Here is a 21,213-nt window from a genome sequence, read left to right on the forward strand (position 1 = left end):
CTGCTGTTGAATTTGGTATACTCAAGAGCAGTCATGATGGATTTTTTTCCAAGGAGGTTTTGCAGTGGCTTTGGGAACACAGGTTTGGCCTCATCTGGTCATGAAGGCAAGGGGTATAGCAAAGCAACTGATGAAAGCGGCTTTCTTACCATTGACATCTTCCAACAGAATACTTAGGTCTAAAAAGCATTTGTCTTGGGGAGATTCACAAGTTTGGGAGAAAACCAGATGTTATTTGTTGAAACACTGCAGGTGGTGGAGTTGCTGCTAGCTCGAGGGGCAAACAAGGAGCACAGGAATGTGTCTGATTACACACCTTTGAGCCTCGCCGCCTCGGGTGGCTACGTGAACATTATCAAGATTCTGCTGAATGCTGGGGCAGAAATCAATTCCAGGCAAGTTCCCTTTACAGCCCTTATCTCATGTGCTTGGTTGTGAGTTACGTGAGGAAAGTGTGTGTGTGTTTTCCCCGCGTAGTTTTCTCTGTGTGCGTGCATTTATGCCACACTTTTGCATCCGTTGGGAGGTAGAAAACAGCTGAGGTGTGAGCCACACAGGTCCAAGGAAAGGGCCAAGCACAGGTTTTAAGTTATAAGCACACCTCATAAGAGATGCCCTTCAATTGGAAGCAATCAAAAAGTAACAAGGCGTGGTGTCTCTAAGTAGAAATACTTGTCCTGAACGATGCTGCTGTGGAGAACCTTTTGTAGCTTCAGTAGATCTTGGTATGAAGCTGATTTTTCAGTCCTGTGTGAGTACTCTGCCTTCATGAGTTCATTATAATCACATTTCTGAAATGACCTGTAAAGCAGTTTTGGTTCTTTCTTCCTTCTCTTTCAGAACTGGTAGCAAATTGGGCATTTCTCCCTTGATGCTGGCAGCCATGAATGGGCACACTGCTGCTGTCAAGCTGTTACTGGACATGGGCTCTGATATAAACGCCCAGATTGAGACCAACAGGAATACAGCTCTGACTCTGGCCTGTTTCCAAGGAAGAACTGAGGTGGTCAGCCTGCTGCTTGATAGAAAAGCTAATGTGGAACACAGGGCCAAGGTAAAGAGGAAACAGCTGGAGGGGGCTCCAGAGAGAGGTGTTTGTCTGTTGTTACCTGATTTTCTTGCCTCTGTGCAAGTCAGCTTTTCTAGTCCAGTTAACTGAACTGAACCAGATGGTGTAGAGAAAAAAAACGGCTGCATTTAGGGGCTAAGATTTTGGTGGTTGCAAAGCTCATCAGAAAATGTTTCCTCAAAAAAGTGCTGATTCATCTTCAGGTGCTTACCAGCCTAAGGACAGTAATCCATTGTGTTTGTAAGTTAAACAAATACTGTGTCTCAGGTGAGCCACTCACCCCCCACTAACGGCTTCTTTCTCCCGCTTGCCTGCCCCAGACTGGTCTCACGCCGCTAATGGAAGCAGCCTCTGGGGGATATGCAGAAGTGGGCAGGGTCCTGCTGGACAAAGGTGCCGATGTCAACGCTCCCCCAGTACCTTCATCCAGAGATACAGCTTTAACCATTGCAGCAGACAAAGGGCACTACAAGTTCTGTGAGCTCCTCATTAGCAGGTATGGCATTTGCAAGTGAGCAGCTTAAAGAAAAATGTGGCTGTATTTAGACTTCATTTTCCCAATGTACAATATTTCCAAATATCCAGTAAAGGCTTAGGGAATGGGAAAGATTCTGTGTGTCTGTTGACGTTTCCTACATAATTTAATTTTTCCGAAGTACTCAAATTAAGTTGTTCTTGGGGTCTGAGTGCTTCCTTTTGCCTAAATGCAGGGTTTTGATGGAGTGTGTTTGGTTTTGTAGGGGAGCTCACATCGACGTGCGGAACAAGAAGGGGAATACCCCACTGTGGCTGGCAGCAAATGGGGGGCATCTTGATGTTGTCCAGCTGCTGGTCCAGGCTGGAGCTGATGTGGATGCAGCTGATAACAGGAAAATAACTCCTCTCATGGCAGCCTTCCGAAAGGTAGAATGTGAAGTTCGGCTTGGCTCTTAGCTAGGATTGTCTCGCTCATCCCTATGTAGCTGTTAGAAGTAGAACATACTGACAGGAGCTACATATTTAATAAAATGTCAGTTAATATGAATACTTGGCATTTAATCTTCAGAAACAGATATGTGTGTCACCTGTGTAGTATCGGTGTTCAATTCGAATTGCAATTTGCTTTACAGGCAGTGTGTTGAAGCTAGTTCTGCTGTGTGTGAGGGGTGAAAATTGCAGCGTGTTTCTGTGTGGTAGAACTGGGGGGAAATAGGATTGGTTCCCCGTGCAAAAGAAAATGAGGACTTTGGTCAAAAAAAGTGCACTTTAGCCTGATTTGAGTCTACAGGTGATTTCTGCTAGTGAGGGGGTGTAGTTGAGGTGTCACAGTACCGGCAACTTTGCAGGTGACTGTAGAAGCCCCTAGCTTTTAAAGCTGTTAGAGATGGGCGTCTGAAAACTGCCCCCAAAAAGGCACAAGTCTGTGCAAGTACCTCTGGAGTAAGGGAAACCTGACAAGAGGTAATTACGTGCCTTTTCTGGTGTCAGAAATGTGCCTCGCTAGTTCAGAAGGTGAGAACGATCTCAGAGTGTTGAGAGCTTCATGTGTTGAGGAGTTGCAGATAAATATTTGGCAAGGAGTGCTGGGACCGAGGTGTTTCTCAGTAAGCTGGTCTGATAGGAAGTGTTGTCCTTGAAATTTGTTTTGCAGGGTCATGTGAAAGTGGTGCGTTACCTGGTGAAAGAGGTAAACCAGTTCCCATCCGACTCGGAGTGCATGAGATACATAGCAACCATTACTGATAAGGTAAGATGGGAGGGAAGGAAACACTTGAGAAGGAGCAGTGTTGTGTCTCAGCTTCAGAGACAGTGTTATGAATTCTCTTTAGCTCATTGGCCACCAGCTTTCAGCCAGAGCACAAGTCCCGTTGGAATTTTTGCGGAAAGACGGCAGGAAATGAGAACACGTGGCACTTTGTACTCGATGTACTTTGTCATTTCAGGAGATGCTGAAGAAGTGCCACCTGTGTATGGAGTCAATTGTTCAAGCCAAAGATAGACAGGCTGCAGAAGCCAACAAAAATGCAAGCATTCTGCTAGAGGAACTGGACTTGGAGAAGGCAAGTGGAAAGAGTTGCAGCTAGGAATATTTCTCTTTTAAAATTTCAATTTCACATCCCTTCAAGATGATAAGGTCGGGAAAAGTAGTTATTGGGGTACAGGAGTGTGTGTAATCATCATAATTGGAGTGTCTAGAGCTGAGCATCTTTTTGTTCAGGTAATCTTTGAACTTTGCTGTTATTGAGAGACATTGGATCAGGAAATGCCGATATAACTATTTCCTCTGTACCGAAAGAAGCATTTCTGAATATGAATTGTCAAAAAAATGAGCAGGGCGTTTTCTAGTCATACTCATGTGGATCTTAGATCTAAACCTTTTTTGTGTCCTAAATATTTTTTAAAAAAATTAATTTACTAAAAACCATAGTAGTGTAGTAAAAATAAAACAGAAAAGTCCAAGGAAATAAAAAGCATTTGGATTTCTTTAAATGCATGGGACATCTTGTAATGCTGTTCCACGTGCTTGACTTGTAGCTAAGGGAAGAAAGCAGGAGACTGGCTCTGGCTGCCAAAAGAGAGAAGAGGAAAGAGAAGAGGAGGAAGAAAAAAGAAGAACAAAGGCGAAAACTAGAAGAAATAGAGGCAAAAAATAAAGAGAATTTTGAACTTCAAGCTGCTCAGGAGAAAGAGAAGTTAAAAGCTGAAGGTGATTACTGCAATTATTCCAAAAAAAGAACGAAATTCAGTGTGAGCTGGTATGACATCCGTAATAGACTGACGGATGCCCCATAGTCAAGGGTTTTGTGTGTTTCTTGGAGCTGTGTAAAAAAGTTACTCCTAAAGTTGATAGGACAGGTGTGATTTGGTAAGCAAAATACTCAGGTTTCTTGAAACCAGCTAAATTACTCCTGCTTTTTTTTTACTCTTCTATCAGATGATCCCGAGGTCCCAATGGAGCCTCCCAGTGCTACCACCACCACCACCATAGGTATATCTGCAACCTGGACTACATTAGCAGGTTCTCACGGGAAGAGGAATAACACTATCACCACAACGAGCTCCAAGAGGAAAAACAGGAAAAACAAAGTAGCCCCTGATAATGTTCAGATTATATTTGATGATCAGCTTCCAATTTCCTATAGCCAGCCTGAGAAGGTGAATGGAGAATCCAAGAGCAGCAGCACTAGTGAGAGTGGTGACAGTGACAATATGAGGATCTCCAGCTGTAGCGATGAGAGCAGCAATAGCAACAGCAGCCACAAAAGTGACAATCATTCCTCCACAGCTGTCACTAACACACAGAGCAACAAAAAGCAGCCGTCAGTGCTCGTCACTTGTCCGAAGGATGAGAGGAAAGCAGTCCCTGGCAAGTCATCCATCAAGTAAGTTCCTGTGACCTTGTATGCAAAGTACAAGTCATCCTTTTTTTCTCCCCCACATAGTGACAGCATTTAATTCCTTTTGCAGGTTGTCTGAAGTCATTAATGAAGTGACGAGTAATTCCTTGTCTACTTGCACAAAATCCACTCCTTCTCCCCTTTCTTCTCCAAATGGAAAGCTAACCATTGCTAGTCCTAAACGTGGTCAGAAAAGGGAAGAAGGTTGGAAGGAGGTTGTGAGAAGGTAAACAAAATAATTCCCCTCATTCCCTTTGATGCTGTCCTTCGTGTAGCCTTCCTTGGGGTTGCTGAATGACCTTCTTGGTGGGTTTGAGATTTCACAAAGTTGCTGCTGCGTAAGTTGAATCAAAAAATACAGTTTTCTTTTGACCAGCCTGTCCACAGCTTCTTGCCGTGAAAGTGTTCCCTACTTAATATTGTTTCTTTTTTATATAGATCCAAGAAGGTTTCTGTCCCATCAACTGTGATTTCCAGAGTTATTGGCAGAGGAGGATGTAACATCAACGCGATCCGGGAGTGCACGGGAGCGCATATAGACATTGACAAGCAGAAGGATAAAACTGGAGACCGAATAATCACAATAAGGTGAGCAGGATCCTGCATTGGCTCTGCCTGTGGCTGGTTTCTCCTTGTAGAATGTTTGTCTGCATAGGAAAATTAGAGGCTTGATCTGATGGTTCCTTGGAAGATCCCTTGAAAGCAGGGGAGATGAATGGGGCGGGGAAACAGAGTACAACCACCAGCAGGTACAAAAGACAGCTTGTGAGATAAGGTGGAACACAAACGTTGGGATTCTCTGTTTGGGCTTGTTGGTACGTGGTGAAATACGAAGGAATATTTAGGGAAGCAAATGTTTTATCCATGGGAGTTTTTTGGGATTTGGAGGATTCAACTTGAACTTCTTGAGTAATTTTCTGCAGCAGGACTGTGCCAAGCTCAGTTTTTGGATAGTGTTATTTTCCTGTTTGTGTTAGGGTGATGGAAGATAGGCTGGATTGAGTGTGGGAGGCCTTTGGCTGTAATATGTGTAAATGCTTTAGATGCGCTTTCCCTGTCCTTCCTTTTTGTAGGGGTGGCACAGAATCAACCAGACAGGCCACACAGCTGATCAATGCTCTGATTAAGGATCCGGATAAAGAAATCGATGAACTTATTCCAAAGAACCGTTTGAAAAGTTCAACTGTAAATTCCAAAATAGGGTCCTCAACACCTGCCACCACTACAGCTGCTAACAGTTCTCTCGTGGGCATCAAAGTGACCACCGTAGCTGCTTCGTCGACATCTCAGACCGCCTCCGCGCTCACCGTGCCTGCAATCTCCTCAGCATCCGCTCACAAAAGCATCAAGAACCCCGTGAACAACGTGCGGCCCGGTTTCCAAGTTTCTCTTCCGTTGGCGTATCCTCCTCCGCAGTTTGCACACGCGCTCCTCGCTGCTCAGACTTTCCAGCAGATCCGTCCGCCTCGGCTGCCCATGACGCACTTCGGAGGGACCTTCCCGCCAGCTCAGTCCACGTGGGGTCCGTTCCCCGTCAGGCCGCTGAGCCCCGCCAGAGCTACGAACTCGCCGAAACCTCACATGGTGCCTCGCCATAACAGCCAGAACAGCAGCGGCTCTCAGGTGAATTCAGCAAGTTCTTTGACGACGAGTCCCACGGCAACGACAACTTCAGCGGCTTCTACTGTGCCTGGATCTTCGGCGAGCGGCAACCCGAGCTCTCCTTCGGTCAGGAGGCAGCTGTTCGTCACGGTGGTGAAGACGTCCAATGCCACCACCACCACCGTGACAACCACGGCGAGCAACACGAGCACGGCGCCAACGAACACCACGTATCCGACTCCTACTGCCAAAGAACACTACCCTGCATCCTCCCCCTCGTCTCCTTCTCCTCCCGCACAGCCGGCAGGCGTCTCCAGGAGCAGTCCTCCCGACTGCGCGGCAGCCTCTCCCAATAAAGGTGCACCTCCGTCTGAGCCGGAAGCGGGGAGCCCGCCCGCGGTGGATGCAGGCGGCTCAACCAGCAACAGGCAGCCCAATCCTGGAACCAGCAGCTCCTCTGTGCATCCTGCTCATCAGCAGCCCCCAGGAGCTCCTCTGCCGGAGGCCAGGCCCCCTCTCCAGCAACCTCAGGTTCCTGCCCCAGATCCTCGCATGGTCGTGCCTCCAAATTTAGCAGCGACGAGCTCATCTGCTCCCACGGTAGGCTCGAGCAACGCTCCGATGAGCTACCCCGTGTCCCAGACGTCGATGGGCTCTGCTCAGCCCACAGCCAAGATGGAAACCCCAGCCATCAGACCGCCGGTCCACGGAAGCGGCAGCGTCCCCAAGAATCCGGCTCCTGTGCAAAACTCCTCTGTCGCAGTCCTCAACGTTAACCACATCAAAAGGCCCCACAGCGTTCCTTCTTCAGTGCAGCTTCCTTCTACCTTAAGTACACAAAGTGCTTCTCAGAATTCAGCCCACCCGGCGAACAAGCCCATGGGGAACAACTTCAGTGCTACTCTGCCTTTCGGGCCCTTTAGTACATTGTTTGAGAACAGCCCCACGTCTGCTCATGCCTTCTGGGGTGGGTCTGTCGTTTCCTCTCAGACAACACCAGAATCCATGCTATCAGCAAAGTCCTCATTTTTGCCAAATTCAGATCCGTTACACCAGTCTGATACTTCCAAAGCCCCAGGTTTTAGGCCACCGTTACAGAGGCCAGCTCCAAGTCCCTCAGGTAAGTCTCTGGCTTGTGTCCGTACTACAGTAATACAGTTTATTCTTGTGGTTTTTAAGCCGAGTTGAGTTCATTTTAAGTGCCCTGTCGAGTAACTGTAGAGTGGTTTTGCCGTTCCAGTCTGTTACTGTCTGATAGCTGAGATAATAAAACACTCTTATTTCCATCTCCCTTCCCTACCAGATAGTCACTGTTCGAGTTTTTGGTACCTTGGCCTGAGGCTGCAGGAAAATATGCAGCATCTTCCAAGGGTTAGGATGGTCAAAAGAGTGGTGTTTTGATATGAACTTGTAACTTAGAATGTGTGTGTTCTCTTAATTACTAAATTTGATCCAAAAAATGTGATTTCCTTGACTGCCTGAGTTTTTTAGTGAGATGTTGAGCTTTCTGCCCGAAACAGAGGCCAAGGGGTTGTCACAGAACCTGTTACATAGTTTGCAGAAAGTACGTTAATGGTTTTGGACCATCTCTGCCTGTTTTTGTAGGACCACTCAGGTGTTAATGGGTTGAGAGATACAACAACACTTTTTTTCCTGTTTTGTGAAGATGATGGAGTTTTTTCGTCTTGATATACTAGTCAGCATTTTGACTATGGCCCTGGATGCCCCTAAGATATATAAATGCATAAGTCTTAGATCCCCAAGATTTTATTTTTCCCTTTCCTCATTGAAGAGGACATGAAGGGAGCAGTAATTTAATTCTTGTCTTTTGAATATCTTGGCTAATCGATGACATTTGATGTTAATGAGATAAAAGAACCATTTTTCAATTAGGTATGCAGCTCAACTGCCACATACTGAATAGACTTGCAGAGTGTGAAGCTTAATACTCCTGTTGCCTTTGGAAAATTGTAGCACACACCCCCAAAGACAGATTGGATAAAAGCTTTCCCTTTTTCCTTTTAATTTCCATTAAAAAAAACCCAAAAAAAACCAACAATAATTCATTTTCCACAGGCGGCCTCTTGATGCAGTTCTGGGAGTCACTTGTGCCTGTTCTGTCTTGTAGGTATTGTCAGTATGGATTCTCCCTATGCTTCTGTAACACCTTCTTCTACGCACCTGGGAACCTTTGCCTCGAACCTGTCGGGAGGGCAGATCTACGCCCCCGGGGCACCGCTGGGTGGAGCGCCTGCAGCTGCTAATTTTAACAGACAGCATTTTTCCCCTCTCAGTTTATTGCCTCCATGTTCATCAGCATCAAATGGTGAGTTCTGGTCAGCAGGAAGCTGCTGAGAAGCTGCTGTATAAATAAAATTGTCTTGCAGAACTGCCTAAGGAATTCCAGGAGAAAATCCTGAGGGCAGGTTCTGCCTTTGGCCCCTGCAGTAAGGAGTTTTTTTTGGATAGAAAACAAACAAGCTCTTGAGTGCTGGTTTATTTAAGGAACGCCTGTTTTATTGGCAAATACAATGACAAAAAAACCCTCAGGGAACAAATTAATAAAAAAAAAAAAGAAAGAAAAACCAAACCCACCAAAAAATGGGTTCATGTGGGCTTATTTCAGCTCTGGTTTAGTATATAATCCTCAAATCCTCTGTTGCTGGTAGACATACTTAGTTAAGGTTTTGGGGTGTGTGTCCTCCAGTGGCTGAGCTGCCAAGCCGTGATAAGCATTTTATATAAGGGACTAAATCAGTGGTGAGTATCTCCGTGATCTGGAAATAAAATTACCCTGAGGTGAATGAATCTGGTGTTAACCAGCTCCCCGTTGTCAGTTGTTGGACACTGAAGGATAGATCTGTGGGATCTGGCTGCCATCACTGAGTGCTCCTGTTGCTCTCCTTACAGAATCTCCTGCTCAGTCTGTGTCCTCTGGAGTACGAGCACCCTCTCCCACCCCTTCAGCAGTGTCCTTGGGATCAGAAAAACCCAGTAACGTTTCTCAGGACAGAAAAGTTCCTGTTCCTATTGGGACTGAACGGTCTGCACGTATTAGACAAACTGGAACGTCTACTCCTTCTGTAATTGGGAGCAACTTGGCTGCCCCAGTGGGACACAGTGGGATCTGGTCCTTCGAAGGTATAGGTGGCAGTCAAGGTATGTGTTGTTCAGAGATGCACTTGAGTTGATCACACTGTTTTTGCCAAACTTGTCTTCAGCTCGGCAGGATGCAGAAGTGAGTGTTTGAAAACACAGCAATGTTCTTTCCAAAGTGTTTGGAGCAAGGACTTCTCTTAGCCTCCCTGTCCACTTAATTGTTTTAACGAGGTTCCTGAAACCCTCAGGGGTTCTGAAACGTCCTGGCTGTGAAGATTTGGTACTTCAAGTAAGAGCAGGAAAAACTGAAGCAGGGTTTCCAGGGATGAGCACAGTGAGGATCATTGAATGTAGGAAGAGGAGAAATTAAGGTGTCACAAGATAGCTGTCTGGTGTTCTGTGTTGATAAAGAGGTCCTTTGTACTGTAGGAGGTAATTTTTAATTTGTAGCTAAGGTAAAACTTTTTGTGCTGAGGATGGTGCTTTTATAAAGTGATAATATTCCACATTTGGGTTTCCTTTGTTCTTTCCAACCATTTGTCTTCTACTAGCACAAGGCTCTTGGCTCTCCTGGAGTCACATAGAATTTAGTATTTCAGAGTTCTTTAACAATTTCAGTTAAGAGATGTTACAGCTTTTCTTACCAAACTTGTCAGGAGTCTTGGATGCAATTTCTGGGAGACTGATGAACTTTTTTCATTTTGATTGGGTTTTTTGATTTTTAGTTCCTTTAGGGTTTTTTGCTTGGGATGGGGGGTAGGAATATTGAGACTGTTGGATTGGACCTCTGGATGCCCTGTCAGCCTCCTGCACAAAATGAGGTTTGCTCTGAATTCTGCCTGTATTGCTCAGGGCTTTATCCAGTCTGCTCTGGAAAACCTGCAAGGATTGGAACTGCTCCACCTCTCTGTTCTGCTCCTCGACTGAGTCCAGACAGCTGAAGGTTTTAACTGATTGACTGTGCTGGAATTTTCCCCCAAATACAACCCCTTTTTTTACTTCACTAGTGGTCTTTTCCCAGATAAAGCTTCAGACATTCACTATTTGCATTGCGTGGCTGTAAAAGTTGTCCTTTGTGCCTGTCTTGGCTTTTGGGATTCTGCTTTGGTCAACTACTTCAACATACTGATTTTCAGTTCACAATGGGATTGTCTCTTCTCCACTTGAGTATTAGGGTGCCTCAGAAATGTTTCTCTACCCCTTCTCCAAGTGCGATTTTCTTACATTTTGTTTTGAGGATTGGATTTTTGCATGTCTGGGCTTTGAACTGTAGCACCAATACCAAGCTGCCTCTGATGAATTCACAGAATTAGGACATAAGCACACGTCTGCAGCTGATCATTTTCTGGTTTTTGGTTTGCACAGATACTTCTGTGTCCCTTAGAATATTAAATAATTAATGGAAGAATGGTAGGGAAGTAGAGAAAATAGTCTTCATAGTGTACATACCCTTTCCACAGCACCAAAGGCACGAGGAATTGAGGTTTTTGGAGGAGAGAGAGTTAGCCCAAATTCCAGCTTTGTTGCCTCTGCAACTTTCCTCCGTTTCAACAGCACTCTGGTTGCAGGTAACTGTCCCAAATTCCTGGCAGTGGCTTGTGTGCTCTGTGCTCTTGGCCTGGGGGCTGCAGGTGCCATTCCTGGTGTTCTCCATCCCATGTGCTCCTGAGCTGTAGAGCAGGTGGAAGCCTGAGAACTGCGGGCAGGCAGACTTGGAGGCTGGAAAGCAGGCGGTGAGGGATGTTGTGGATAACGCCGGTTCTCTGTGCCGTCAGATAAAGTGGACTGGTGTCACAGCGGCATGGGGAGCCACATGATCCACAGGCCCATGTCTGATCCAGGCGTATTCTCGCACCAAGCCATGGAGAGAGACAGCACGGGAATCGTAACGCCTTCTGGTACATTCCATCAGCCCGTCCCTGCAGGATACATGGACTTCCCAAAAGTTGGGGTAATGACCTCCTTGGCCCCCATATGCTGCATGAATCCCCCTTCATCCTTCTGTCTGTGCAGTAGTAGTAGCATTCGTGAAAGCGTCCTGACTGTTGCTTTTCCTTCCCCTCAGGGAATGCCTTTTTCTGTGTATGGGAACGCCATAATTCCTCCTGTAGCCCCCATCACAGATGGTACTGGAGGCCCCATCTTTAACGGGCCTCATGCTGCTGACCCATCTTGGAACTCGCTGATAAAGATGGTTTCAAATTCCACAGAAAACAATGGGCCTCAGACGGTAATTGTTCTGCTTTTTTGCACTCTGCATTTTACTCTAAATGTATCACGATTGCTAACTATGAACCTGTGCATTTGGGAAAGGAAATCTTGGGGCAGAATTTCATAGGAAAAGCCAATTTATGTGCTGTTAGGTAAGCTTTCCCTTCCCAAGCAGGGAACACAGCAATAGGACTGCTTCTGGGCTCTGTAGTTTGGGATGTTGTGACTGTGTCAGGAGCACAGGGAGGAAGGGCATAAAGCAGTTCTTTAGGAACAAAGTAGCTCTTTGCTGCTCTTGATCTTGCCTGGCTTGTCCACTAAATATAATTTAGGCAGAGGGATTAATTCCCCTAAACCTCTTGTTCGTCCTCGGGAGCTAATACTATAATGGAACATCAGTAGCTCTGGTTAGATTATATCCTGTGATTATGTTCAATTAGACAGTGATCCCTGTTACTAAAGAAAGATGTTTTGGGGCTTAATTTGCTTGGGAATGATCCAAGCCGTGGGGAGCAGCTCCCAGCTCTGGTAGACCATAGGTGTGAGGGGAGAGGAGGTTTGGCCACAGTTCAGGTGTTGCTCTGACGTGGCTTCTCGTCTCTGCGAGGTGGTTTCTGGTTTAATGAGGAAATTTTGTCCCCCAAAGAAAGCTTTACTTGGTTAGACTTGGCATTCCCCGGAACTGAAGCTGTTAGGTAAGGGGGCAGAAATCAAGCTCTTGTTTGTCTGAACTTAAGGTCAAAAGGAGAGCGAGTCCCTTGGCTCTGGGACTGGAGGGATTCAGGAACTGGGCTTGCAGATCATTTGCTGCACACCCAGAGTCCTATGAATTGTCCTGGACAGGAAAAACGGTGAGCCCTGCAGTGTCCCTGTGAGCTGTGCCCTGCTAGGAGCAGCCCAAAGCATGGTGTTAACGCGGGTTTCTCTTGCAGGTGTGGACTGGAACTTGGACACCTCACATGAACAGTGTGCATATGAACCAACTGGGCTGAGTGGGATCAACGTGCTGGCCTTGAGATTCCTTTTTTTGCAGAGGAAACCACAATTGGCAGAAACAGTTTATGTGCTCCCAGATCATTCTACTGATGTGCTTGACTGAAGTGTGTAGGCTTTTTGCAGAAGAACTTACTAACTGACCTTTTTCTGTGAACATTGTGACCGCCCATTCCCCACCATCATATGTTTCAACTTAGTTAGACTTTCTTCTTTCCTTTCCTCCTCTTCTTTTTCTTTTTTTATTTTTTCTTTTTTTTCTTTTTTTTTTTTTTTTTTGACATAACTTTCTGTTGAAGCTGTTCTTTGGCTGGTTGGTTTTAGTACTGTAAACTGCTTCTGAGCAAACACAGAAATTTAGCAAAATTATGTAAACTTGATCCTGAAGTTTTAGAATGGCAAATAAATGTACAATTGTTTACATAACAAATGGCTAAGCAGAAAGTAAATTTCAATATGTCAGTTATAGAGGCTCTACTTTATGTAGACTTAAATTAATGTGAGATATGTACCTTCATATTCAGAAATCTGGATGTTTCCTTCATACATTAAACTATTAATAAGCATAACTTTTCTACTTGTGTAATTTAAGTAAGTTATAAAAAGAAAAACACCCCAGGGATTATCAGAGGGTGTTTTCCAAATGTGTGTTGGAATTTTTTGAGAATACATACGTTCTCTGTTTGACATTGAGGAGAGCTTCCCTCCTGAAGGCTGCAAAGGTGGGTCTGTTCCAGAATAAGGCCCGTGAAGGTTTATTTGGCCAAGGTTTATTTCCCCAAGTGGGAATTGCTGTACACATTGTCGGGAGCTGTCACCTGTGGACAGCAGTAGCAGGAGATGAAGGAGGGTAGCTCCTGTGAGGCCGGGCTGGGTGAGCAGTGACACAGATACAGTCAGGATCCCTGTACAGTTCCCTTACATAGCATTCAAAGGAGATCTGCAACTCAGATTTAAGTATTACTTGGTTTTACTTGGTTTTATTATGGTTCCCCCTTTGAAAACCAAGAAAACACCTCAGCTGGCCACAGAAACTATTGCCTTTTAACTATTGTGATATTTGAGGTGTCCACAAACCTTTTGCATACCCAAGGCCGTATACTTGCCCTTAGGTGCTGCTCTGAATCAAAGCAAGCTCCTTTTTCCAGCTGTCTGATCTCCTGAAATACATCCTGTGAAGATCTGGTGGTCACAAAACAGATCCCAAAGTGAGGAACTGCTCAGGAAAAGCTTTGAAAACTCAGTATCGCACCTTATTGTGGTGTGGGTGAGTGCCCTTCGCCTGTGCTACAATAATTTGCTGTAGGCTTTAGTGCTGTTTAGGGTTATTAATTATTAATCCCACTGAGAGATCGTGCTCAGTATTTATTACAGCCGTGAATTCCAGAGTATTTTGCTGACCTGACAGTTTAATCCATGCCTGGGCCACGATGCCGTGGCATTGGGCTAGGCACGGGAGATCCTGCGTGGGGGTCTTGGACCATTTTTATTCTCAGATCCTTTCCCCCCGCAGTGGAATGCGTTTTATTCGTCCAATAAACCAAGGAACATGCTCCTTAAGGAGCAGGCAGGTGCTGCTTATTTGGGAAAAGGGAGCAGAACCAGGGTTAGGACAAACGTGGAGAGGAAGAGAAGACAGTGCAGAGTGTGTATGGTCGTAGGGGTATTCTGACCTCTCCTTGCCACAGAAGGGGGAAGGAGACAGTTCAGAATATAGCTGGGCAGGAGAACACTACTGGTGTGAAACCATGAAGTGCTTGTTAATGATTAAATACTCTTGAATATAATTTTCAGGCTGAGAGAGTTGGGGCCGTTCAGCCTGGGGAAGAGGAGGTTGCTAGGTTCCTCATAGCAGCCTTCCACTGTCTGAAGTGGTTACAAGTAAGCCCCAGAGGGACTCCTTTTTCAGGGGCTCTAGTGCCAGGACAAGTAGTAACGGGTACAAATGGAAAAATGGGAAATTTAGGCTAGCTGTTGGGAAGAAGTATTTACTGGCAGAGGGGTGACACACTGGCCCAACCCTGGCAGGGCTCAGAGCCAGTTTGATAAGCCCTTGAGCCTCCACGCAGGGTTTGGACAGCCCTCGCGGGCCTGCGGCGTGATGCCTGCGCCGGGCCGGGTGTTGAGCGCCCTGATCCTCGTGGTTCCTTTCCAACCCAGCGCCTTCTGTGATGTGGTGGGAGGTGTTCCTGCCCACGGCAGGAGGGCGTTGGGAGTGTTCCGAGCTCCGTTCCAGGCCCGTACCCAGTCCGCTCACAGTGCAATGCGGATGACGGCGTGAGGCGCTCCCGTACCCTGCCCGCCCTTCCCGTGCCCTCAGCCGCCATGGCCGCGGCGGCGGCGGCGGCGCGCGGGCCGCGCATGCGCCCCAGAGGCGGGAGCGGCGGCAAGTGGCGGCCGGCGCGGGCGGGCGCGCGGGCCGCGCATGCGCCCCAGAGGCGGGAGCGGCGGCATGTGGCGGCCGGCGCGGGCGGGCGCGCGGGCCGCGCATGCGCCCCAGAGGCGGGAGCGGCGGCATGTGGCGGCCGGCGCGGGCGGGCGCGCGGGCCGCGCATGCGCCCCAGAGGCGGGAGCGGCGGCATGTGGCGGCCGGCGCGGGCGGGCGCGCGGGCCGCGCATGCGCCCCAGAGGCGGGAGCGGCGGCATGTGGCGGCTGGCGCGGGCGGGCGCGCGGGCCGCGCATGCGCCCCAGAGGCGGGAGCGGCGGCATGTGGCGGCTGGCGCGGGCGGGCGCGCGGGCCCCGCCGGCTCTGGCGGCGGCGGGAGCGGGAGCGGGCGGCGGCGGCCCTGAGGGCTGGTACGAATGGGCGGCGCGGTCCGCGCCCGTGCACTGGGCCGAGGGGGGGCTGGCGGCGCTGCAGGAGGCCACCGGGCTGCCCTGCTGGGCCGCCATCGCCGGCGGCGCCGCCGTGCTGCGCACCGCCGTGACTCTCCCGCTGGCCGCGCAGCAGGGCCGGCTGCTGGCCAAGGTGGGAGCGCTGAGGGCCGTGAGGGGGCTCTGAGGGGAGGACCGAGGGAGGGGCCGAGGGGGCCGCGGAATAAACATCACAATGCTTTTATTGCCGCGGGTTTGGGGGAGTTTGGGGTCTTGTTGAAGAATTTCGTTACATTTTGTGCTTTTTTTGGTTGCGAAAGTGAGCGTCTATTGCGCTCTGAGGTAATGGGGCCTCATATGCTGTGGGTAGTGACTTTGTTCGCTGCAAGTTGAGTCCTCATGGCCTTTATTGCTCTTATTTATATAGTATGTTATTATAATTTATATATTTCTATCATGTATAACACAATGTATTTATATATTACATGCAGTGTATTGTAAATGACACATTCTATAATATACATTGTCTATTAATAGTTTTTAATATTGCCATTTATTTATTTTTATTTTTGAAGTGGCGTTAAAGCTGTGTCTTTTTAAGTGAAGTAGCTGATTACAGGTCCTGAATGCAGGCAGAAAGATATTTGTTAAGAATTGCCCTGATTTCAGCTGCGGTAGAAATAATTTTCTTCTTAAAGAAGTACAAAATCTAAAAGGAATAAAATTCTCTCTTCGCTTCACGCAGTAGTAAGAGACTGTCTTTGGTTGTTACTGTAGTTGGTTGTCACTGTTACTTTTGTCACTTTTACCTTCACATAGTTATTTTGTTTAAAGATGAAAGGTGCTCACTGGTGTTGAAGAAGACATTGACAAGATGTCCCTCACAGGCGTTTACTACCTGTGCAGGTGTTAAATTACAGTGGTAATTAATATGTTTGATGCCTGTGCTGGTATTAAATCATAGAAGGGTGATTAATATGTGTAATGTCCATAGAGGTAGTAAATTATATGGTGGCAACGTATATGTTTAATTCCTGGACAGATACTAAATTTTACAGTGGCAATTAATGAGTTTAATACTTGTTCAGGTATTGAATTACCAGGGATAACTGATAACAGAGGTGAGGAGAGGAAGCAATTGTTACCTGCCCCTGTGCCCAAACAGTTCTCCTTTTCTTTAGCTAGCTGGAAAACCTGCAGCCTGAGATTAAGGAACTTGCCAAGCGCCTTCGCTATGAAGTTGCAGTGCGTGGAAAGCAGCTGGGCTGGTCTGAAAAGGTGGCCAGGTATGAGGGCGAGTGTACACACCTCCTGAATCCGTTCTAGAGTGAGGCCTGGCAGGAAGGAAGGTCCTCCACAGCACTTTGGCAGCAAGATTCTGCCGTTGCCCAGAGCTTAGATTTTTCTTTCCCTCCCCATGATTTATTTCTGTATTCCCTTTTAGATGCTACCCGTTCCAAAGCTCTGAACTTCTGTTTTTCTCTCCGCAAAAGGTTCCACTTCACGAAGAACATGCGGAGGGTTGTCACGGAGCTGTACGTGCGGGACAACTGCCACCCCTTCAAAGCCACCCTGCTGCTGTGGGTGCAGATCCCCATGTGGGTGTGCGTGTCCCTGGCCCTGCGCAACTGCAGCGTCGGTGCCCTGGGCTCAGCAGGTGCTACACCCCTGTCTTCTCTCACTGCTGCTTTTTACCTGCCCACTGCTTTCACAGACACCTCGTTGCTTAAAGAACGCAGCGTCCTGAGCTTGATGTACAAGCTGATATAAAAACAGGCGGCTGCTAAGGTTTTGAACTCGATATAGTTTCCACTTAATCTAATTAATTAATTAATTAGTTTTAATAATAGTTAATATAATTTGAAATGAGTTTAAAACTTGATGTAGTCTGATAACTCACTTTAGCAAGTAATATTACACATGCCACAGCACACTCACTTCTAATCTGTATTTTTTTTCTTTCCATCTGAAATACTGTAGACGAGGTGAATGTGCGAGGGTCTTTTAAATTAAAAAAAATTATATACTGGATTTTTAGACAGGAGTTTAGTTTGTTCTTTTTAAGCAAAAATGTAGCTAGTTACACAGTTACTAGAAAAACCCAGCTTTTCAAAATCAGGAAATAAACGCTGTAGGTTACTGCATTTATATTTTCCTCACTGGCTTGTAAAGTATTTGAGATGAAAGTATTTTTTATTGCAGATTTTCGTGTCTTTGGCTGTCATGAGCTAAGCTGGGTCTCAGCTTATATCTCTCACTCTTCTTACTTACATTGGTAGCAGAGCGTTAAAGCAAGGATTTCTGCTTTAATCGTACTTACCATGCAGATAAAACATACCTAGAAACTTGAGTCTGTGATTTGACACATGCTGCAGTTCTGGCTCACTTGAGACAGCAAATTTTACTGAATTCTGTATTCTCTTCAAATTTTTTCCTGTAGTACAAGAACAGTTTTCCTCAGGAGGAGCACTGTGGTTTACAGACCTCACGGCACCTGATTCCACGTGGATTTTGCCATTTTCCCTGGGGCTGGTGAATTTGCTGGTGGTGGAGGTATGTTGGTGGAATAAACCAGCAGCAGTGGCTGCAAAGGGCTAACACGTGAAGGTGGCTGCAGATTATCATTGCTTTAAATGCAGTGAAACAAAGTCTGTGTATTTGCTCTGTGTATTCTAATGTAGGTGTCTTTTGTTCAGAGACCTCCAGGTCGCATGTAACATGTGTCAGATCTACTTGAGCTTCAGTAATATTCAGTCTTGACTGCAGTTTCTTTTAGAACGTTGCTCTAATGAGATTTCTGGGCATTAATCCTCAGTATGGCTGTTTCAAAAAGAGCTTGTTTATGACTGAGTTTCTCCTCTTTCAGATCTTTGCCTCCCAAAAAAAAATGCCAGTTTCCCGTTTCCAGAAACTTGTTACGAACTTCTTCCGCCTGGTATCCGTGGTGATGATCCCTATTGCTGCCACCGTGCCCTCTGTAAGTACCGAGGTGACCTTTGGGACGTCACCTGTGTCCGGTCTGTTCTGGTGCTTAAAGGACAGCCCAAAGGCCTCACATGTTTCATATTTCTACTGCTGTGTGCTTAAGAAAAAAAATCAGGTATTCTGTCTATTGTGTGTTTAAATCTTGTTGCCTTTGGAATGTTTTTGTTCAAGGAGGAAGGCTTTGCAGACTTGCAAGGAGTTGAAGTCCTTCGTGTAGTCTGCAAAAGGAGAGGAAAGCTTTATGACAAGACACGCAGGCACATGTTTGTTAACTGGAAACCAGTGTAGTTCTTAAATTAGGAAGATTTCTACATCTTTCTTCAAACACTTCTTATTTTTACCAGGTTTTCTACTGCAGAGTATTCTTAGCAAAAACATAGTGTCTGGTTGTTCCATTATAGTTTCAAATACAGAAGTTGAAGCAAGTTTAATATGAATTAATTTAAGAACTGTCAAGCCTCAGTGTAGATGGCACTTTTCCCCAGAAGAGATCAGAGACAGACAGTTACATTTCACATGGAAGCCATTATTGCAGATGAGAGGAGGAGTGTTTTAGGTGAGTCATTCTTATCAATACCTGGGAGGAACCCACAGCTGTGGTTCAGGAGGAGTTGCCTAAAAAGTGTTTTCCTTGCCCCCAGGGAGCTGACGTGTGCTTGTCTTGTTGCAGTCCATGGCGCTGTACTGGCTGTCCTCGAGCCTCGTGGGACTCTCCCACAACCTCCTGCTGCGCTCTCCCGCCTTCCGCCGGCTGTGCTGCATTCCACGGACCAAATCCGACTCGGATACTCCTTACAGAGACATCGTGGCAGCCTTGGCTACCAAATACAGCTTTAAGAAACAGCGCCACTGAGCTCCAGGAAGAGCTGTTTCAAGTAGTGCTGTTTTAGTGAGATGTACCTATTTGCTGTGTATTTATTTTCCAAATAAAACGCTGGCCGGCCATAAAGAAGGATCGGTCAGCAAAAATGTGTCTTTACTGGGAAGCTGTGTTTCAAGGGTGGTCGTTTTGCAGGTGCAGTAGTCCAGAAATCCAGGTTTGTCTCCTGAATTACCGTAAGAAATCGGGCATGTGAGAGTGAAATAAAACTGTGACTTGTATACAATGCATCTTTTTTACTCTTAACTCCTGAAGGTAAAGAAGTTTTGGGTTTTGTTGGTTTATTTTGTTAAAATGATCAGGAATTCATTATTTGCTCTAACTTTTTAAAAGATTCCAGGCTACTACTGTGGTATAAACTAACAAAAATTCAGAGAGGCAAAATTTTTAATGCAGACTTGGAAGCATTTATTTGAATTGTTGTGGTAGCCTAGTGGGACTTTATAGGTAGGGCTGAGGTACGCTTTCTGGCTAAAATCAGCGGTCTGGAAGAAGAAGTGCAGATGTCATTGTACTAATAACACTGCACTTCACCTGTGGGGGTGTTTCACTCGTGTCTTTCACTGTTTTCACTGCTAGGAGTCTCAGAACGTCAGTGATAGAGTTATATCTGGATGCAGCCAGGATATTCTTGTACCAAAAAAACTCCCCAAAACAGGTGTGAAACTGAAGGTAAAGCAGCCAAAAGCATCTCATCCAGTGGTGTCTAACAATTCAAAATCCACAGGTAAGGAGATCAGAAGGTATGTGTTAAAGCCCTTTCTGGGTCTGCATTATAGGTAGGATAATGTTCTAGACTTTTAAAGGGTCTTGCAGATTTCTCTGAATGAATATTGTTGTTTTGCCTCATCTGAAGGTGTTGGAAAAAGACTTTGCATAGGGGAGTGAATTTTTGTCTGGGAAGTTGGTGGTAGAGGGAGCTGGTGCTCCATGCAGTGCTGAGGAAAGCCGCCTCTTGTTCCTCAGCAGTCTCACCTGAGAGGGGCTCATGTTCCCGGCGTGTTCACCTTTCAGGAACAGGGCAAGCTGACAACAGCTATGTCTTGTGTGTAGGAAAAAAATAACGTGAGATTCCTTGGGAAGCATAAAGAGGCCTATGAAACTGGTCACTGAAAAAAATGCCTCACAGCTCTGTCAGGACCCCATATGTTCAATGCAGGAAACTGGCTTTGTTAGATTTGCAGTTCTCCATTTATTCATGTTTACTTTACACCCTCTTTCCCTTAAAAAATTACATGCAAGACCTGCCAGTGCGAGTTAAAAGGGAATGAAGTTTCTCCAGTGAGTGTATTTGGTGGTGGATTTCTCACCGCATTATTTTAGGTCTGGAAGAGGGTTGTTGGAGCACTGCATGTACTTAGGAGGGAGCCTAAGCTTAAGGAGCTGAAGTCAGGCAAGTTCAAGTTCCCTGAACGGGTTCTGTTCTGGCGGAACTCAAAAAGTGCTGAAAATATCCTGGCTGGATAATACACGTTTCGTTCTCTTGTCTTGAAGATGCAGTGTGAACAGGCTGTGATGCTGGTTATCTTTGGTGGTTGTGCCCTGGAAAAAGACATTGTTAACCCAAAATCTTACCTCTGTTCTCAACCATAGTAACGACTTTGTTCCAATACATTGTCTGGCCTAAAACCCTTGTCTCAGTGTTTGATGCTGTTTCCAGGAAGGAGGATCGGAGCTTTGCTGTTTGCCTTTTTGTGGTAATGTAATTATTTTGTTGTCAGTCCACGTTGATGAGGCAAAGATGGAGCACAGATACATATAACGGTGTGTGTCAGGTCAAATCAGTCCTTCTTGACTGTGGAAGGGCCAAGGGAGATTTCTGGAGAAGAAATCAAAGAAAACCTGATGCTGTGTTCTCTGAGAAACCCGATTGAAGTGTCTTAAAAAAGCTGGTACAATATTCCTTGTGAATGACACTTTATTATTTAAGTAATGTGATCTGTAGCTCTGTTTGGAATGACCATGTCCTCACCTCTCCTGTCTGCTTCCTGTTCTGGCTTTGCTGAAAACAAAGAAATTGTAAGTGAATGAGCAAAACCCAGTGCTGATAAAAGAATTGTGGCTTTAGAAAGGAGGGCAGTTTCCTTCCTATCCTCCCTTTGATTATTAGCCTGAAATACTGTAGGTGAGGTGAGTTGGCCCCTGTCCCGTTCAGGAATGAGATGTCAGTATGATCTGACAC

At 46.2% G+C, this 21,213-nt stretch overlaps 2 protein-coding genes across 9 annotated transcripts in view; both read left to right on the plus strand.

The window, feature by feature from the left end:
• Positions 1-12,920, plus strand: part of ANKRD17 (ankyrin repeat domain 17) — a 69,562-nt gene extending 56,642 nt beyond the window's left edge. For 4 of the 7 annotated variants that reach the window (XM_066184707.1, XM_066184708.1, XM_066184712.1 and 1 more), the window contains 17 exons: positions 253-395; positions 841-1,054; positions 1,390-1,565; positions 1,810-1,972; positions 2,700-2,795; positions 2,992-3,108; positions 3,584-3,755; positions 3,984-4,431; positions 4,517-4,672; positions 4,885-5,034; positions 5,520-7,168; positions 8,177-8,374; positions 8,959-9,207; positions 10,608-10,715; positions 10,923-11,098; positions 11,213-11,377; positions 12,291-12,920. In XM_066184707.1, coding sequence (XP_066040804.1) covers positions 253-395; positions 841-1,054; positions 1,390-1,565; positions 1,810-1,972; positions 2,700-2,795; positions 2,992-3,108; positions 3,584-3,755; positions 3,984-4,431; positions 4,517-4,672; positions 4,885-5,034; positions 5,520-7,168; positions 8,177-8,374; positions 8,959-9,207; positions 10,608-10,715; positions 10,923-11,098; positions 11,213-11,377; positions 12,291-12,350 — 4,440 coding nt within the window. In that variant the 3' untranslated portion in view covers positions 12,351-12,920. The remainder of the gene's footprint in view (positions 1-252; positions 396-840; positions 1,055-1,389; positions 1,566-1,809; positions 1,973-2,699; positions 2,796-2,991; positions 3,109-3,583; positions 3,756-3,983; positions 4,432-4,516; positions 4,673-4,884; positions 5,035-5,519; positions 7,169-8,176; positions 8,375-8,958; positions 9,208-10,607; positions 10,716-10,922; positions 11,099-11,212; positions 11,378-12,290) is intronic. The other 3 variants (XM_066184709.1, XM_066184710.1, XM_066184714.1) reach the window with 1 other exon arrangement.
• A 2,127-nt stretch (positions 12,921-15,047) lies between these two features.
• On the plus strand, positions 15,048-19,137 carry COX18 (cytochrome c oxidase assembly factor COX18). Of its 2 annotated transcripts, none has more exons than XM_066184715.1 (6): positions 15,048-15,320; positions 16,352-16,452; positions 16,660-16,823; positions 17,607-17,719; positions 18,033-18,143; positions 18,822-19,137. In XM_066184715.1, exons 1-6 carry the CDS (start codon positions 15,060-15,062, stop codon positions 19,002-19,004), a joined length of 933 nt encoding a protein of 310 aa, XP_066040812.1. In that variant the 5' UTR covers positions 15,048-15,059; the 3' UTR covers positions 19,005-19,137. The 2 variants fall into 2 exon arrangements, with proteins under 2 accessions (XP_066040812.1, XP_066040813.1); XM_066184716.1 differs by having other exon boundaries at positions 15,062-15,148; positions 16,348-16,452.
• The last annotated feature ends 2,076 nt before the right edge of the window (positions 19,138-21,213 follow it).

This window comes from Chamaea fasciata, unplaced genomic scaffold (genome assembly GCF_029207755.1).
Source record: "Chamaea fasciata isolate MVZ Bird 193981 ecotype frontalis unplaced genomic scaffold, bChaFas1.0.hap1 SCAF_6, whole genome shotgun sequence".
Lineage (NCBI taxonomy): Eukaryota > Metazoa > Chordata > Aves > Passeriformes > Sylviidae > Chamaea > Chamaea fasciata.

What these genes read in the sequence shown, in the direction of transcription:
- COX18 (XM_066184715.1), top strand. Translation starts at nt 15,060, where the DNA reads ATGTGGCGGCTGGCGCGGGCGGGCGCGCGGGCCCCGCCGGCTCTGGCG. An exon ending in TGGTCTGAAAAGGTGGCCAG is followed by an intron (nt 16,453 to 16,659) that starts GTATGAGGGCGA and finishes TCTCCGCAAAAG; the next exon opens with GTTCCACTTCACGAAGAACA. An exon ending in CGGTGCCCTGGGCTCAGCAG is followed by an intron (nt 16,824 to 17,606) that starts GTGCTACACCCC and finishes TTTTTCCTGTAG; the next exon opens with TACAAGAACAGTTTTCCTCA.